An 18,807-nucleotide genomic window follows, 5' to 3' on the forward strand; every position below is an offset into this window, starting at 1 on the left:
ATTACATTGGGCCCACCTGGATAATTCAGGCTCCCCTCCCTACCAGCTAATTAGTAACCTTCTTTCCCCTTTGCCATTTCAAGGAACATTTATAGGTTGCAGGGATTAGGAGGTAGACTCTCTGGGGGGCCAGTATTCTTCCTACCACATAAATAAATCTGCAATTCACAAGCTATTAGGGAAAGTACAAAGTATGTACTTCTCACAGGCAACTATATTTTAATTTATAATAGGAGGGGACTTCAGAAAGTTTCTGGAAAAATGGAATCAAAAGATAATGTGAATTTTCCAAGGACTTTTTAAATTTCCCTCTTGTATTTGGGCTTGAAAAGTTGTATGTAAAGCAAATTACAGGGGCCAGCGCTGTGCTGTAGCAGGCTAAGCCTCTACCTGCAGTGCCGGCATCCCACATGGGCACTGATTTGTGTTCCCGCTGCTCCTCTTCTGATCCAGCTCCCTGCTTATGGCCTGGGAAAGCAGTGGAAGATGGCCCAGATGCTTGGACCCCTGCATCCATGTGGAAGACCCAGAAGAAGCTCGTGGCTCCTGGCTCCTGGCTTCAGCCTGGCCCAGCCCCAGTCGTTGTGGCCATTTGGGGAGTGAACCAGCGGACAGAAGACCTCCCCCCCCCACCCCCGTCTGTAACTCTGCCTGTCAAAGAATCTTTTTTTTTTTTTAAAAAAAGCAAATTATAATTTAAAGATATTAGAGAAATCATTTAAAAGGATCTTGTGGCGAATTGTTTTATAAAGATTAATTTTGAGATCAGGCTTAAGTATAGGTAAAATATTTTAACATACTGAGCATGTTGGGAGGGTCAAAAATAGAGTGGTTTTCTGACAATCCACACAAAACTAATTTTCACACATGCATTTGAGGACCTGATTACAGCCTCATAAACACGTGAGTCTCACTCAGTTCGTGAGCCCTGAGAGCGTATAGGTTTAGGCATCAGCCTAAACTCCACCTCTGAAAACTTGCAGTTGTGTGATATTGGATTAATTACTGAATTTCTCTGTGCCTCCTTCTTCCCTCCTGCAAACTAAGCATAATAATAGCACCTATATCGTAGGGCAGCCATGAGGATCAAATGAGATAATATAAAACACCAGGATGGAGCCTGACACATATTAAGTCCTCAGTCTCTTACTATGACCCCATGCTGAGGCTCATGCCTAGGTGTAGGAGATACACAGGAAGCGACCTACTACTTTGATTCATTATTTTCAGGGCTTGAAAATAAAAAGTGAGACCAGAGCATGACCACTAAGGGGAGAGCAGCAGGCGAAATATTAAATTAAGAGAAAACTTGAGCCTTTCCTTGGTAGACACCTATGGTTTCCACTTGCAGGCTATTTGAAGGATAGAATGACCTTCAATACTCAAGAGAAGTGTGAATCACCCTCAGCAGAGCCCACAATCTTCTATTGACTCTCTGAAAGAACAGTTATATTTGGTATCAGAGAATAATTTGTTTTTCTTCTCAGAATCTTCAACGAGCTTGTTAGTTTTTTCTTTGGATTGAATAGCTCTCCACGGTTTCCCAAACAAAAGGCAACCTCATGTTGGAAGCATTTAAGGCTCTGCCTGATTTTATTCCTTTCAATGTTTCTACTTTTGTCTCTCACAAATCCCTTACAGAGACACTATCCTGGCCAAACTACAAAACTTTTTAGCTAGGCTGTTCTTACCAGATTAAAACATATTTATTAAGTACCTAATTAGTAATATTTGCTAAAGAAATGGATTACCCTGTCCTTCCACTCATTAAATTCATTCCCACATATGAACCTTTGATGCCCTTTTTTTCCCCCAAAGCTATTGTCTTCATTCAACTGACAGCCTCCTTTCACACTTTCTTTTTCAGAAGATAATAACTAAATTATAGTTCTTTATAAAGTTACACTTCTAAATTTATCCCAAGCTTTCAGACTTTTAAAAATCGTATGGATCCATGAGAATCCTCTCATTGAAGATTTTCCGGCTAGTGTTCATTATAAAATATTGTTTCCAGACAGGCTACTCACACCAATATCCTTAAAATGATGGAATGATATAATAACCACTTCCTACCTTCATGGTAACCGTGATGGTGCTATTGACATTTGCTTTATGCAGCCAGCCTTGTTTGATCACGCCACCCTTCTGAGAGCATAAAGAAGATGAGTCCTGAAACAGAGCAAAACTCATCAGTAAGACAGCAACCACCAAGCCATTTAATTAGGGGAGCAAAGAATTAGGTCCTGCCCCATTTCCTAGTTAAAATACAAAGTGCCCTCTCCCCCATGAAAGATTTAAAAGCGTTGACTACAGAATGAAAGGCTCTGTATTGTGCACACAGTAGGCACTCAGCATTTCCTGAATTGTATGGGCATCTTCTGGGAAAGCCTTCTGCATTGTGGAGACAATCAAACTGCACCTCAAAATTGAAATAACACCAAAGCCGGGCCATCTGTCTCAAGAGGGATCTATCAGGCAAGAGAGTCCAGATGAATCACCACACCACATGCCCAGTGAAAGGACAGCAACTAAACAAGCATGTCCCAAAAGGGGGAGGGGATGTTTATGTACAAATCACAGCCCGTTTCACTGGACTTTTTCCTAAAACTCACTTGGAAATGTAACATTTTAAAAAAATTTTAAAAGCCAAACAACGCTAACTAGTTTGAAAGCTGATCACAGGCCAAAAACAATTCTTTCCCTCATCTTTACTCAAGAAATCCCCCATGAAATCTTCTTCAACTGGAGTGACCTTGAAGAAACAAGGGCATTTGCCTCTATACATACCTCATCTTTCTCGCAGTCCTCATCAATCTCAAATACATGATTAGGAATCTTTTCTGGTCTCAGAGATTTGCTGAAAGTGCAAGAGAACTGTTTTTTGACACTGAACAGAACAGACCAGACCAAAATCAACCAACCAAACAACAAACAAAAGCAAGATGAGTAGACTTTGTTGTTTTACAAACAAGAAAAAGCCAAGACATAAGGAGAACGGCTTTTTTCATTCCCAAACACAGTCTCCCCTCTGAGTAAACTTATACTACTTTTCTAGATAAGGACTCTCACATGTGAAGCTAGCAGCAAAAACATGACTAAACCTACATACTTAAGGAAGGCAGAACTTGCTAAGGGATGTATGCCAGAGCTGTTGCAAGGGCAGAAATTTATCTTTTTTTTTAAGATTTATTTTATTTATTTGATAACAGAGTTACAGACAGAAGCAGAGATAGAGGTCTTCCATCTGATGGTTCACTCCCCAAATGGCTGCAACGGCCAGAGCTGTGCCAATCCGAAGCCAGGAGCCAGGAGCTTCTTCCGGGTCTCGCACACAGGTACGGGGGCCCAAGCACTTGGGCCATCTTCTACTGCTTTCCCAGGCCACAGCAGAGAGCTGGATCGGAAGTGGAGTAGCCAGGACTTGAACCAGGGCCAATAGGGGATGCTGGTGCTTCAGGCCAGAGCTTTAACCCCCTGCACCACAGCGCTGGCCGGCCCCAGAAATTTATCTTTTTTAAGATTTATTTATTTGAAAGGTAGAGTGACACACACGCAAACACATCTTACACCCCCTGATTCACTCTTTAAATGGCTGAAACTGCCAGGGCTGGGCTAGACTGAAACCAGGAATCCACTGGGTCTCCCATGTGGGTGGTAGGGGGCCAAGCATTTTCTGCTGCTTTCCCAGGCATATTAGTTGGAAACAGGATCAGAAGCAGAGCATGGGCCAGCATTGTAACATAGCAAATTAAGCCACTGCCTGCAAGGCCAGCATCCCATATGGGCACCGGTTCAAGTCCTAGCAGCTCTACTTCCCATCCAGCTCCCTGCTAATAGCCTGAGAAAAGCAGCAGGAGATGGCCTAAGTACTTGGGCAACTGCACCTATGTGGAAGACTCAGAGGAAGATCCTGGCTTCTAGCTTTGGTCTGCCCAGCCCTGGCTGTTGTAGCCATTTTGGGACAGAACCAGCAGATAGAAGACCTCTCTCTCTCTCTCTCTCTCTGTGTGTGTCTCCCTCTCTCTCCAAAACTCTGCCTTTCAAATAAATAAAATAAATATATATTTTTAAAAGCAACACGGGGGAAGGCCTTTAGCATAGTGGTTATTGCTACTTGGAATGCTTGCATCTTATATCAGAGTGCTTGAGTTTGAGTCCCACTCAGCTCTTCTGCTTCTGATCCAGCTTCTTGCTAATGTGCACCCTGGAAGGCAGCAGGTGATTGTGGGGAGCAACTCAGACTAGACTGTTACTGGAATTAAGACTTATTCTATGCATCTGCTCTCCCACAATATGGCGCTGGGAGAGAAGAAAACAGCTTCTACACAGCTGCCTCCAGTTCAGCCAATAAACTGTAGGACTTGCTCCTGATTGGAGGAGAGCAGCGTACTCGGCGTGTGGGCAGCCGAGTTAGGATTGGCGGAGGAGGATTATAAAGGAGGAGAGAGACGGCATGCACCAGGAACACCTAAGGGGAACATCTAAGGGGAACACCTAAGGGGAACACCTGTGCAGCCCCCGAGAGAGCCGGCCGGCGGTGTGCCGCTCCCCCGCGGAAGTGGGGAATGTGGCAGGGGGAACCGCCCTTCCACGGAGGTGGAAGGGTCGGTAGCCAACCCGGGAAGAACCAGCAGCAAACCCGGGGAGGGCCGAGCAGACGAAAGAACAGCGCAGGGTCCTGTGTCGTTCCTCCATGAAGAGGGGGAGCGACAGGTGATGGCTGAAAAACTTGGGTCCCTGCTATCTACATGGGAGACTCAGATTGAGTTCTGGGCTCCTGGCCTCAGCCTGGCTCAGCCCTGGCTATTGTGGGCATCTGGGGATTAAACCAGTAAACCTCTGACTCTCTCTGCCTTTCAAATAAACTATAAATAAAAAAGTAAATATTGTGTAAAAAGCAACACAGTTATGTTCCTTCCATTTGTTTTCTGTATGACCTTGGACTGGTCATTTTAGGACATAGTTTTCTTCTTGGGGGAAGTGCTTTGGAAACCATAAAAAGCTGCAAAAACGTGTTATTTCTCAATTATATTTTCCACATTTCCCATATGATTCTCTGTGAGGTTAATAGTATAAACGATGAGAAAAGGGAGACAAAAGAGCTCCAACAAATTAAGTGACTGATCCAAGATCATCCAGCTAGTAAGTGGCATAAATAAGATCTGAATCTTCAGGGCCAGCACCGTGGCTCACTTGGTTAATATTCTGCCTGCGGCGCCGGCATCCCATATGGGCGCCAGGTTCTAGTCCCGGTTGCTCCTCTTCCAGTCCAGCTCTCTGCTGTGGCCCGGGAAGGCAGTGGAGGATGGCCCAAGTGCCTGGGCCCTGCACCCCATGGGAGACCAGGAGGAAGCACCTGGCTCCTGGCTTTGGATCAGCACAACTCCGGCCGTGGCAGCCATTTGGGGAGTGAACCAATGGAAGGAAGAGCTTCCTCTCTGTCTCTCTCTCTCACTATCTATGACTCTACCTGTCAAATAAAAAAAGAGAGAAAAAAAAGATTTGAATCTTCACAGTCTGGCTCATGCCACTGCTTCAGATCAACTAAGAGACTTGCACCTTCTTCAAAGGATGTCCAGGATCATGAAATTGAGCTTCCAGGTTTTTTCTTTTTTTCTTTTTTTTTCACTGCCTCTACCAGAAAATATTCACTGCACTATCCAGAATCAATTAAAGAGTAGTCTGTCATCAGTATATGCATCAAAACCAAAAATTCAGCTTGATATTGAAAACAATATCAGGGAACAACATCAAAACATAATCAGTTAACCAAAATGCTACGTTTACCACATGTGATGGCTGTTTCAAGTCTTGTATTATCATAAGTTCTAAATAAGAGATTTCCCAAGCGGTTAAAAAAAAAAAAGTAAGAACTTTAATAGTTCTCCTCTTAAATGTTTCCCTTGAATTCCAAACTTACCATGGCAACATTCTAAAGTCTCCAGAGAAGTCTTCATACTTGTAGTTTACCACATGCCAATCTGTGCTATACGATTTAATACACTAAAAGAAAAATATCAAAAATAGATGCTGCTTGTGAAAATGTTGAAGTCATATCCTCTGTATCACATTCTATAGGCATATTATGTAGATCAGTTATATTTAATAATTTTATATTCCATTTAAAGGAAAAGTATTTATATTATAAATGCATTTATAAGTAGATTACAAATATATAAAGATATAAAAACATTTAAAGTATGATGCATGTTTTGTTGCCTCTGGACTTCTTACCTCTTTGACAAATAAACTCTGGGCCCTCTTTTCAGCATCTTCTGGTACAGTGGACTGCACCGTTCTGCGTTGCCGACTTATCACTGAGATCTAGGAAATGAACATTTTTACTGTGAGAATCGGCTTGGAAAACACGATCGTCTCCTTTGAAGAAGTGTTTATGAACTCACAGATATATCTTCCATTGGAAACATCAGCAGGTCTCTGAGAGGGTCACTGTAAATCTGAGTTTTTCTTTGGGTGATAACATTCTCATAGTCCAGGGGCTCAACAACTTTGGCCTTTTCCTTTATGAGGAAAAAAAAAAAAAAAGGTTATTATGGTCAAACTCACAAGAGATAGATGCCTCTCTAGCTACTCAGGATACATTATTTCACAAAAAAGGGTGTTGTGATATTAAAAGGTACTTCAATGAGACAGTTCCACAACAGAAATATTCTCCATTAATTAGACACATGCTCCAAACACATACACACACACACAGACACACAGGCTAACCCTTGCTAAAAATTGCATTTCTGGAGAATTGCACCATATTCTGCCTTGTAGAAATTTACTGAATTTTAAGTACAACAAAAAATGGTATATTTGGAAGCCTGTCGGTTAATATTTATTTACTATGCACTGGTCACTGGGTAACTGAAGGGAAGAAAGTATCAACAGCCACGTGCGAACCCTGTATAGAGCACACTGTGTAAAGGGTGTACCAAGTTCTCACAGAGCTGGGGCAAGCATGAATAATGGAGATGTGTGCGCCCATGAACAGGGCATGAAAGGGTGAGGTTCCAGGTGGCAAAACCAATGGATCCCAGCTGAACTTCCAGGTGCAGTGGCCTTTGATAGCAAGGCCCCAGTCTGTGGCTACAGTAACAAGGAGCAGGCTCTGCCATGCTGAGAAATCCTGGGTATGACTTAACTATTAAGAGCAATCTTGCCGGTGCTGTAGCTCACTAGGCTAATCCTCTGTCTGCGGCGCTGGTACTCTGGGTTCTAGTCCCAGTTGGGGCGCCGGATTCTGTCCCGGTTGCTCCTTTTCCAGTCTAGCTCTCTGCTGTGGCCCGGGAAGGCAGTGGAGGATGGCCCAAGTCCTTGGGCCCTGCACTCACATAGAAGACCAGGAGGAAGCGCCTGGCTCCTGGCTTTGGATCAACGCAACGCATCGGCCGTAGTGGCCATTTTGGGGGTGAACCAACGGAAGGAAGACCTTTCTCTCTGTCTCTAACTCTGCCCGTCAAAAAAAAAAAAAAAAAAAAAAAAAAAGCAATCTTGATAGTGAGCCTTTACTGAACATTTTCTTTTTTTTTTTTTTTAAGATTTTATTTATTTATTTGAGAGGTAGAGTTACAGACAGTGAAAGGGAGAGCCAGAGAGAAAGGCCCTCGCTCTGTTGGTTCACTCTCCAGATGGCTGCAACAGCCGGAGCTGCACCCATCCGAGCCAGGTGCTTCCTCCCAGTCTCCCATGCAGGTGCAGGGGCCCAAGCACTTGGGCCATCCTCTACTGCCTTCCCAGGCCATAGCAGAGAGCTGGATTGGAAGAGGAGCAGCCGGGACTAGAACCAGCACCCATATGGCAGGCAGAGGATTAACCCACTGCACCATGATGCAGGCCCCAATTGAACATTTTCTATAAATATATGCCAGTCAGGATCTTTTTGGTACATTTTCTCATATAAAACTCATAATAATCTTAGGAAATAGGTTTAATCAGTATCCCCATTTTATGGGGAGTTCCTGGACTTACATTAAGTAATTTGCGTGCTTTCCGAGCTGGAGTTCAAACCTGTCTGTGACTCTCTTACACAGCCAGCTTTTCCTCCCCTCAGAAATGTACCAAGATGGAGGGGAGCATTTGGTGCAGGTTTGAGCCACTGCTTGAGAAGGTCACATCCCATCTCAGAGTGGCTGGTCTGAGTCCTGACTATTCCTATTCCAATTCCAATCCAGGTTACTGCTAATAATGTACACCCTGGGAGGCAGTGGATGATGGCTCAGGTACTTGGGTCTCTGCCACTCATATGGGAGACCTGGACTGAGTTCCAGGCTCCTGGTTGTCATGGGCATATGGGGAGTTTCAGGTGTGGGCATATGTGGAAGAAACAGTGAGTGAAAGATCTCTCTCTCTATCACACACACAAATAAATGAAAATGAATGAATAAAAAATTAATTTCTCTTTAAAAAGAAATACACAAAGATACTGATGTGCAAAGTACTTAACTTGGAATAGGATCCCACTACCTACCTTCCCAACATTTTTGTTCCATGATTGAACTTACTATGATCTGATATACCATCTATTTTACCTCTCTGCTTATTTGAGGACAAGAATTTTATTTGTTCACTGCTCTAATTCCAGTACTTACAACAGAACCTGGCACAATGTCAGGCATCCAATCATTAACTATGGAGTGAACGTTGAGATATTTGGATTCAACCAGAATCATGCCTTGACACACTATTCTAAACCAAGGTGGGCAGATATCAATGATTTCTAATAATAATGTTTTACCGAAATGGAATTGTTTTCTTAAGATTTTATAGTAAAAACTGTATAAAGAAAACTCATATGTAAGACACATTAAAACAATATAATAATGGAATCAGGGTTATATTTATAGTTGCATACACAGTATTTGAGGCAGTCTCTGATATACTGCATCCACACAATGTGGAATGGCTTTCATACATGACTCACAATAGATCATGGCTATTATTGCATATCTAAAGGGCATCTTAGAATGTCCTCCATAAGATTACTTGGAGGTTAAAGTAAACCACTTTAAGCAATAAGAACCAATGTTCAACCACTCTAAAAGATCCTAACAAAGAGAGAGGCTTTATCTCAAGTATTAAATTTGAATTTGTAGACCCAGGAGATCAAAGAAAGCTGATCATCTTTATTGTGTCTGTGAATACTAGTGCAAAATGAGTTAAAGAGAAGCAACAAACGCTAGTTGGGAAATTCAGAGATTTCACTAGGAAAATCTGACTCTCTCATGCTATACCTACCACATTTTCAAGGACCCAAGTAAAAGGAAATTGACTGTACTTTCCAGATCTAACACTTGTAGTCAGTGATTGATTTCTCAGAAAAGTTGAATAAATAGAGCCCTAGTATCTAGAAAGGAAGTTTTAGACATTAAAAAAATATAAGTCTTGCTTTTGCTGCCAACTATCATTCCAATACAGATTCCAAAAATAGCCCCCAAATTCCAACGTTTAACCTGTGTGTTGAATTAGCATCTGTTAACTTCTCTGCACAATAATTTCACAAGTGCATGCATCAAGGAAATTTGAAAAACAAACAAAAAATACCCAGAAAAATCCTCCTTTGACTGTCAAAGTTAATAGGGTAGCTGTCAAGTTAACATAGAAAAACTTATGTCAAAATGAACCACTGTTTTAAGCGTACAGTATACGCCTTCTAGAAAAGGAAACTAACACCTCCCCCTGTGTTTGGAAGGTCATAAATTCATGCTACAGAAAGTAAGGTTTCACTTTTCACTTAAAACTGATCAAGTATTCTGGGGCCTCACTCCTATTTCTGTTGTCAGGATTAACTCCACTGCACAAAAGTTGAGGTGGCTATTGGGTCTCCCAAAGCTTCCCTTGATGAAATATGCAGCCGATGAATTGGGCTTCATCCCTATGAGAAAAAGGAGTAGGGAATGAAATCCTGTATTTCCCTTCCAGGGGGCATCAGTTGTAACTCTGCTGGCATCAGAGAAGGAAAACTTTCGACTTCTAGAATTATTATTTAATGGTGACTGTGACCAACGGGCACCCAACATTTGTCCTTAGCTTTATCATTCTGCTATCAAACTCATACAGTCAACCTAAAAATGCTTGTACCACACTAAGAAACGGTCTTTCAGGTTGCTGGTGTATCCTTTCTGTCAGTCTGCACACTGGCCTGCAAAGATGCTTTTTTTTTCTTAAAGGTTTATTTTATTAATTTGAAAGACAGAGTTACAGAGAGAAACAGAGAGAGAGAGAGAGAGAGAGAGAGAGATCTTCCATCTGCTGGCTCACTCCCCAAACAGCTGCAATGATCCAGGCTGGGCCAGGCCGAAGCCAGGAGCCATGAGCTTCTTCCTGGTCTCCCATGTGGGAGCAGGGGCCCAACCACTTGGGCCATCTTCTACTGCTTTCCCAGGCACATTAACAGGGAGCTGGATCAGAAGTGGAGTAGCCAGGACTCGAACCTGAGCCCATATGGGATGCCTACACTGCAGGCCGGAGCTTTAATCCACAGTGGCAGCCCCAAGGTACTTTTTCAGAATTCCAGAAATTTGTGTGTTATAATACATGGTAGGTACTTCAGAAACATTCAAGTAATAACAAAGTCCCACTGTATACTTTTTTTTTTTTTAAAGATTTTACTTATTTATTTGAGAGACTGAGTTACAGACACAGAGAGGGAAAGACAGAGAGAGGTTTTCCATCCTATGGTTCACTCCCCAAATGGCCGCATTGGCCAGAGCTGTGCCAATCTGAAGCCAGGAGCCTTTTCCGGGTCTCCCATGTGGGTACAGGGGCCCAAGCACTTGGGCCATCTTCTACTGCTTTTCCAGGCCATAAGCAGAAAGCTGGATCAGAAGTGGAGCACCTGGGACTTGAACTGACGCCCAGGCTTAGTCAACTAGCCACAGAGCCAGTCCCCACACTGTATACTTCTATACAGTTCTGCAGCACTGGTAAGTAAAAGGGAAAGGCATTTACACAATCTGGAGAGAAGCGAGCATATGTTTCAGTCTTTTCTTCAGAAGGAGTGACAGGAAAACTGTCAACCTAAATTTGGAACTGACTCCGTTTTCACTATGGGGAAAACAAAACAAAACAAAATGATCTGTCTTTGAAAGTTCTCATTCACTGATTCTTAAGTGCTCTTGAAATCAGTTGCTAGTAATATTATCAGTTTCTTTTTATCAATTCATTTAAAGATCACTTTGCAGCCTTAAGGAAACATTTTCACATACAAGGGTACTTCAAAAAGTTCATGGAAAATGGAATTAAAAGATACGTTTGCTTTGGGACAAAAAAATTTGAAATCCACAGTTATTCAAAATATGCATTTTTATAACAGATTTTCCATGAACTTTTTGAAGGTCCTCATACATTCTCCCTTTTTAATACCAAAAACCTGCCAAGTAAAGAAAGAAAATGTCATCATTGCAATACTGTAAATGAAGAGGCTGATGTAGAGGTTTAAGTTCATCAGTCTACATTAGTAGCAGAAACAGGATGCAAACCCCGCTCATCCAACTCCTGATCCCTTTTCTCTCTCTTTTTTTCTTAAATTGGAATTTTCGGGATGCAAGTACAACCTCCACGATTTTTAAAAAATATTTATTTATTTAGTTGAAAGGCAGGGTGCTGGCACTGCGGCTCAATAGGCTAATCCTCCACCTAGCGGCGCCGGCACACAGGGTTCTAGTCCCGGTCGGGGCACCGGATTCTTTCCTGGTTGCCCCTCTTCCAGGCCAGCTCTCTGCTGTGGCCAGGGAGTGCAGTGGAGGATGGCCCAAGTACTTGGGCCCTGCACCCCATGGGAGACCAGGAGAAGCACCTGGCTCCTGCCTTTGGATCAGTGCGGTGCGCAGGCCGCAGCGCGCCAGCCGTGGCGGCCATTGGAGGGTGAACCAACGGCAAAAGGAAGACCTCTCTCTCTGTCTCTCTCTCTCACTATCCACTCTGCCTGTCAAAAAAGAAAAAAAAAAAAAAAAGAAAGGCAGGGTGATGGGGCAGGTGACAAAGAGAGTTTGATTGATCTTCCATTTGCTGGTTCACTCCCCAAATGGCTACAACAGCCAGCTCTGAGCCAGGCCAAAGCCAAAAGCCAGGAACTCCACTGAGTTTCCTACGTGATTGCAGGGGCCCAAACACCTGGGCCATCGTCACTGCCTTCCCGGTTGGATTATCAGGAAGCTAGATCGGAAGCAGAGGAATATCTCAAGTGGTGGCTTAACTTGCTATGCCACAACACTCCTAACTTACCACACCTTCCATACTAACATTTACTTAGTATTTTTCTTCAAATCAAATATCTTCATTGTTGAAATGCATTCATTGAAAAAGAAAGCTTTATATCACTCTATAAAGGAGAATCAGTCTTTCCTTAATCCCTAATAAAGTAAAATTTAAAATGCCAATTTGTGAACCATCCTTTGGGACACAGTACACTATTCCACGCTCATTCCATCTAAAAGGGGTCAAATATCAATGGACTTCCCCGTTTAAATCCTAAAATTGGGAAATACATACAATTCAACAAACTGAGATAACTTTCTATCCCTAGCATGGGGGAAAGGACAGAAAGCAAAAGAGGAAGCTCATCAGCACTTGTTCAGTTGCAATCGGCAGCTTGGTCCAAAGACAGGAAGCCACAGACTCACTCAGTAACAAAGCATCCTCATTTAGATGGTACACTAATGTGGCGGCCCCTGGACACCCACCATGCAAAATTACTGCTCTTTTCATCATCTTACATATTTTCGTATAAATCAAAAACCATGCTTGTAAACCTAAAACAAATACGACCACTCGTGTTCAAAAGCACACATGACTTAGTGAGCCTATATATGCTGTCTTTAGAAACTTAGCCACATAATTTTCATTTCATTTAAAATGCAATAGGACTCATGTAATATTTCTCCATAAGCAATGCAAAAAATCAGCCTGGGTTATTTCTGCTTAGATATTATACTAAAGGTCATTAGTTTACCAGTAAATCTTTTACTTAAGAGACTAGTTCTCCTTAAGAATTCTAAGAATGTCTCTTCTGCAAGTCTAGAGTGAACACTGGCTTCATAGAATCACTCCTTTATCCCCCTGCCAGGAAGACCAGTGAGCAGGCAGAAATCTTAACAGTGGGCACTGGGCCAATTTTAATCTGCACCATCACCACCACCCCCATCCTCCTAATTAAGTTTCAATACAAGAAGGAGCATGGCAACAACTGGTGTAGGAAACAAAGATTTAGTCCAAAAGATAGCTCATTTTCGCAGTATTGTAGTCAGACTACAATTTCAATGGCATCCGAATATTTTCATGTTGACAAGAACAAGTCTTAGGAATGAAGTAGAATGCTTACAAAAGAGGTGCCTCTCCTTCCCACCTCCCTCACTTGGGAATATTCTCCAAGCCCCCTAAGCCATTCAGCTCTCCTTTTGTTTCTGATGTTTGTAATAGAGTTACAGTGCCTTCTCCAGAGACTATCTTAAAATAACCCTTTGCACTCAAAATGGCCACCGGGGGCACAAGCAATTTCCTGCAGCACAGAAAACAACGAGTTCACTGTATCATACATTGATTGAGTCCCCACTGAGGTCCAGACCCTGGGCTAGCCCCTGGCAACGTGGACAAGAAAAGAACCCGACCGTGCCCTTTAGAAGCTCACAGTCTAGTAGGGAAGGCAGAGAAACCGAAGATTTTTGAGTTCATCTCAGACACTGTTGTAATATACAGCTTTGCTCTATCTATCATAGACTCTGGTAGCCACTTCTTCCAACAAAGCAACTGGGAGTGTTTCTGCACATGAAGAGATAGGATTCCAAGTATTTCCATTTATATCGATCAAAAGAATTTTACTATGTGGGTAGACTCATGTACAGACTCATTTCATCCTGTCTTCCACTTTTACTCATACACTCTGTAAAATCAGAGACTAGGTAACTTTTTTTAATGCATATTATTTTTTATTTTTTTATCTTTATGGAGGGGTAAGCTTTGCATTTCTTTTTTTTTTACTGTGTCAACCAATTTTTATTTACAGAACATAAATCTCTTCAAAAAGATACTTTCATTTAGTCAATGGTAAAAAGCTTTATTAAGCAGAAACAAGCCTAAACATCATCTCTTATATTTAAACAGAAAGATCACTAAAAGTGCATGAAAATAGAACACAAAGTGTGGTTTTTACTCAAGCAGTTGCATGAATGAGGCTGTTTTTAAGTTCCTTCACTGACAACCCCATTTTAATTATTGAACAAACTGTACTTAAATTAACAGTAGTAAAAATTCAAATTTAAACATGAAAATATGGAACAACAACAACAAAAAAAGAACAGGAATTATCTTCAATACCAAACAGATGAACAAATCCACACTCAGACACTTTTGAGGTATATCAAAACACCTACATCAAAGGTTGCATTCATCTAGAGGTACTGATACATGTTCAATGCTGAGACTATTTGTAGCTGTTACATTATATACAAAGCAGCATTAGACGACTATGGTTCACATTTGAGAAACACAGATTTAAGCTTTATGCTAAAATTTGCCAGCTTAACATTATAGCTAATGCAGTAACAATCACTCATTTCATATTTTTCTTCTGAAACTCAGTAAGCAAGTTATCATGTAAGCACACGGAATTTTACCATGTCTTCTTCCTTATAAAAAATTTTAAAATCCAAATACTTTGTATCATAGAAATTTTACCTAGCTGTACAAAGGCTCCCAAGTACAATACAGTGTAAAGTTTTTTTCTTTATAGATTTCATGAATTTATAGTTATTTTAGTACAGATAAACGCAGGACACTACTCCAGATTATTGGGCAACAAAAATGTCAGTGTCACTAGCTGTATTTAAGTACGAGCACACTACAACAACCATGGCAAGTAGATGCCCTCACAGGTCCTCCACTGCTTCCGGGGTTCCTTTCCACATCTCAGGAGCTACTGTAACGGATACTGTCAGGTCTCAACCTATCTCTGAAATTCCCTTAAAATGTTGAAATCAAACTAATGGAACATCTACAGCCTCAATAAGCTAGTTTTTTTTTCTTACTCTCACTATCTAGTTCAAACAACATGTTAATGTAGTATTAAATTTTTATACATACCTAATTAAAATGTTTAAAGGTATCTAAAATACCATTAGTAGGTAAAATATTAACCAAAAAAAGACACTAAGACTATTTGTGAGACTATATTTTTCCTAACTAGAAAAGCTATGGGATTAGTAATGAGCACAGATGGAATGACACTTTAACCCTGTTGTTTCACAACATCAACAATAAGAGTAAATTTATGAGGCACAGAAAAGAAGAGCAGGGTTTCAGGAGAAAAATCTAGTAAACACTTGAATTTTGGAAGCCTCAAACACAAAAGGGTTCACAGTGCTTATAAGCACTATCATTATTTTCATATATTGAGCAGTTCAAATCTTTATTTCATTTCTAATTTTATCCAGAAATAAAAACCTAATTTCACTACATAATGTATCTTATCAATTTTAGTTTTCAAGTATTCAGGTAATGCAAATCCAAGTATTTTATTTTGTGGCAACACATTTACAGACTAAGCTTCAAAGACAGGGAAAATTCATTTAAAATAACTGATACAGTATTCTGCTCAAAGAAATAAGAATTATGACTTGGGGCCGGTGCTGTGGTGCAGTAGATTGATCCTCTGCCTGCGGCGCCAGCATCCCATATGGGTGCCGGTTCGAGTCCCAGCTGCTCCTCTTTCGATCCAGCTCTCTGCTATGGCCTGGGAGAGCAGTAGAAGATGGCCCAAGTCCTTGGGCCCCTGCACCTGTGTGGGAGACCTGGAAGAAGCTCCTGGCTCCTGACTTCGGATTGGCACAGCTCCTGCTGTTGGGGCCATCTGGGGAGTGAATCAGCGGATGGAAGACCTCTCTCTCTCTGTCTCTCCCTCTCACTGTCTGTAACTCTACTTCTCAAATAAATAAGTAAAATATTAAGGAAAAAAAGGCCTATTTAAAAAAAAAAGAAGAATTATGACTTAACACTGTAATCACACAAATGGTAAGTAATAATAATAAAAAAAAGATGGTCCAATATGATCAATGCCTTCTTTTTTAAAAAAAGATTCAAAAACAGATTGCCTTAATATGTGGCCAGATTCCCAATAGCAGGATATTCTAAAATCTAAGGAACTACAGAAGAAAAACCAAAGTTCAATTTCCCTACCGTTTTTCGATAAATGTTCCTATTGCTTACTTTGGATTTCTTCTGTACTTTTCATGGGAGGTTTTCTGCCTTCACCTTCTTTCACAGTGATGACCATGTTTCTGTGTGTAGCACATCCTTAAGCAATTTTTGTAAGGCTGGACGGGTGATGACAAATTCTTTCAATTTCTGTTTGTTATGGAAAGTCTTTATTTTACCGTCATTCATAAATGAGAGCTTCTTAGGGTACAGTATTCTGGGTTGACAGTTCTTTTCTCTTAAGATTTGGACTACATATCGCCATTCTCTCCTAGTCCAAGTCTAATTGGAGATCCTCTGAAAGTAATCTGGCTTCTCTCTCACCCAAATTGGGCGTGGTAAATCTCTTTTTTTAATCAGAGGGGAGGATTAATCTGCTCTTGTTGGCCTAGTCTCACAATCACCTCCTCCCTTCCAAGGAGACCAATGCTTGGTTGCTAGCCCCAGTGGGTATAATATTCGTTCATGCTGCCACAAGAACCACACAAAGGATCTGCGTAGTCCAGGTGTGAGCACAGATCACACAGCAATGACCCTCACCAGAGAATCTGAGAGCCCCGAACGTGTAGAGCTGCCCACAGTGACTGCCCAAAGACCCAGCCACATCCTGTGCCTTCCCACGCAGCCACAGTGTTTTCACAGTCCCAACACAAAGGCTCCCACAGTCAGGAGCACCCAGACCTCTGTCAGTGCTCCCAGCCAGAGTCGGGTGTCTCCGCTCAGCTAATTGCTGGGCACGTGGACACAGGCTGTCACAGCTGTTACTTATTTCCAAAATGGCACCTGCCCTCTCTCGGCCTGTTACAGGATGTCAGTGCAGTGTGGTCGGGCAGAGAGAAGCATGCCTCCGTTTCTTTCTCCTCTAGGTTGGCAGATACATTGTCTCACACAGGGCTCCAAGCCAGACACACCAGGCTCTTCCGGCAGATTTATCGCCAGTGGCTTGGGCTGTTGCAGTCTGGTCTCACCTCACTCTTCAAAGCTGATGCTGAGGTTCTTGGCTGCTGGGGTCCTGAGCTGTGCACATCCACACACACCCCCACACACATAGGTCCAATTTGCATGGAGTTTTCCTCTGCTGTTTTTTCCCTAATTCTTCCCTGAGATTGCACTCTCTCCACTTTTTTTTTTTTTTAAACTATCTTCCCCTAGATTAAAGCAGTAAACTCCCTCCCTATTCTACCATTTTGGTTCACTAACTTTTTTTTTAATATGTATTTATTTATTTGAAAGTCAGAGTTACACAGAGAGAGGAGGACAGGCAGAGAGAGGGAGAGAGAGAGAGAGAGAGAGGTCTTCCATACACTGGTTCACTTCCCATATGGCCCCAGCGGCCAGAGCTGCACTGATCCAAAGCCAGGAGCTTCCTCTGGGTCTCCCATGACGGTGCAGGGGCCCAAGGATTTGGGCCATCTTCTACTGCTTTCCCAGGTCATAGCAGAGAGCTGGATTGGAAATGGAGCAGCTGGGACTCGAACCAGCGCCCATATGGGATGCCAGCATTGCAGGCGGAGGCTTTACTCATTTCACCACAGTGCCGGCCCCAGTAACTAACTTTTAAGAGTGGTGTTTGAAGATGAAGAAGAGCAAGAGTTGGTTGTGATTGACAGGAATGAGAAAGCTATCACTGTGTTCTAGAGATTTCTAAAGGGGGACACTCAACGGCACAACAAGGAATCATAATTAAGGAACTTTTTCATAAGGTTCAAAACAAGAGTACTTGACTTTGTTATGACCCTGTTATGTCTTCTAAGCATGATTAGCTTCCATGGCCTCATTTTTTGCTATCTTCCCCAGTTGGAACTCCAATTTCTGAAGGAGCTTTGAATTACTATAATCTAATGATGATGCCAGGGGAGAGTGGGCCGGCCATCTTTTCAATTAGTACAACCCAACTTGGCAAAATAGATGTGAACATATTTTATGAAGATTGTTTTCAGGGCAAATCTTGGCATAAGAATCCAAATAGAAATTGCATTCAAGATATTGATCTTTCTTAAAGCAAACAGATCATAGTTTTCATGAAATGATTGGATCATGCTTATTCCTCATCCACACCAGGGGGTCAGTTATTGTGATTGTCCAACATCCTTCCTCTCGCATTTCAGTCCTTTACTGTCTTTACCATTTATTGTGGCACTTACTCATGCACATTTTCCACAACCTTTTTGAAGACTGCCTTGTATGCATGGATTTCAAGAGAGGCTCTTTTACTGCACCTATTATAAAGATTAGGGAACTGAGGCTTTACAGGTCCAATGTCACACATTCGTGGAGCTGAGATTCAAATTTATAGCTGATGGGCTTCAAGGCAGTGCTCTTAACCATGATACCCTCAAATCTATGGCACTAAAGTTAACAAACACAAGTCATTTCCTTAGCCTCACTCCTACGATAGTTTATTTCCTTGGATGGACTTTGCATTTTAGGGTCTTCTGAAGTTTACTCAAGCTATGCTGTCATGTTTACCAAATGAGACCTTGCCTTCTCCATCACCCCAGTGATGCTAAGCATGACTAGCTTCCAGAGCTTGTAATGCAGCTGGATAAGGAGTTTCACAGTTCTAAGCTGTTGCTACCAATTTAGCAGTTGCCATCAATGAGCAGGGATTAG

At 41.9% G+C, this 18,807-nt stretch overlaps 1 protein-coding gene across 7 annotated transcripts in view; it reads right to left on the reverse strand.

Annotated features, from left to right (window-relative positions):
• DOCK11 (dedicator of cytokinesis 11) overlaps positions 1-18,807 on the reverse strand; it is a 209,900-nt gene that overhangs the window by 147,804 nt on the left and 43,289 nt on the right. For all 7 annotated transcript variants that reach the window (XM_089323799.1, XM_089323798.1, XM_089323800.1 and 4 more), the window contains exons 2-6: positions 6,405-6,521; positions 6,235-6,324; positions 5,921-6,003; positions 2,788-2,857; positions 2,074-2,169 (exon numbers count right to left, since the gene is read on the reverse strand). In XM_089323799.1, the coding sequence (XP_089179925.1) occupies positions 2,074-2,169; positions 2,788-2,857; positions 5,921-6,003; positions 6,235-6,324; positions 6,405-6,521 (456 nt within the window). The remainder of the gene's footprint in view (positions 1-2,073; positions 2,170-2,787; positions 2,858-5,920; positions 6,004-6,234; positions 6,325-6,404; positions 6,522-18,807) is intronic.

Source organism: Oryctolagus cuniculus, chromosome X (genome assembly GCF_051225735.1).
Source record: "Oryctolagus cuniculus isolate XC-2025 breed Fujian yellow rabbit chromosome X, ASM5122573v1, whole genome shotgun sequence".
Lineage (NCBI taxonomy): Eukaryota > Metazoa > Chordata > Mammalia > Lagomorpha > Leporidae > Oryctolagus > Oryctolagus cuniculus.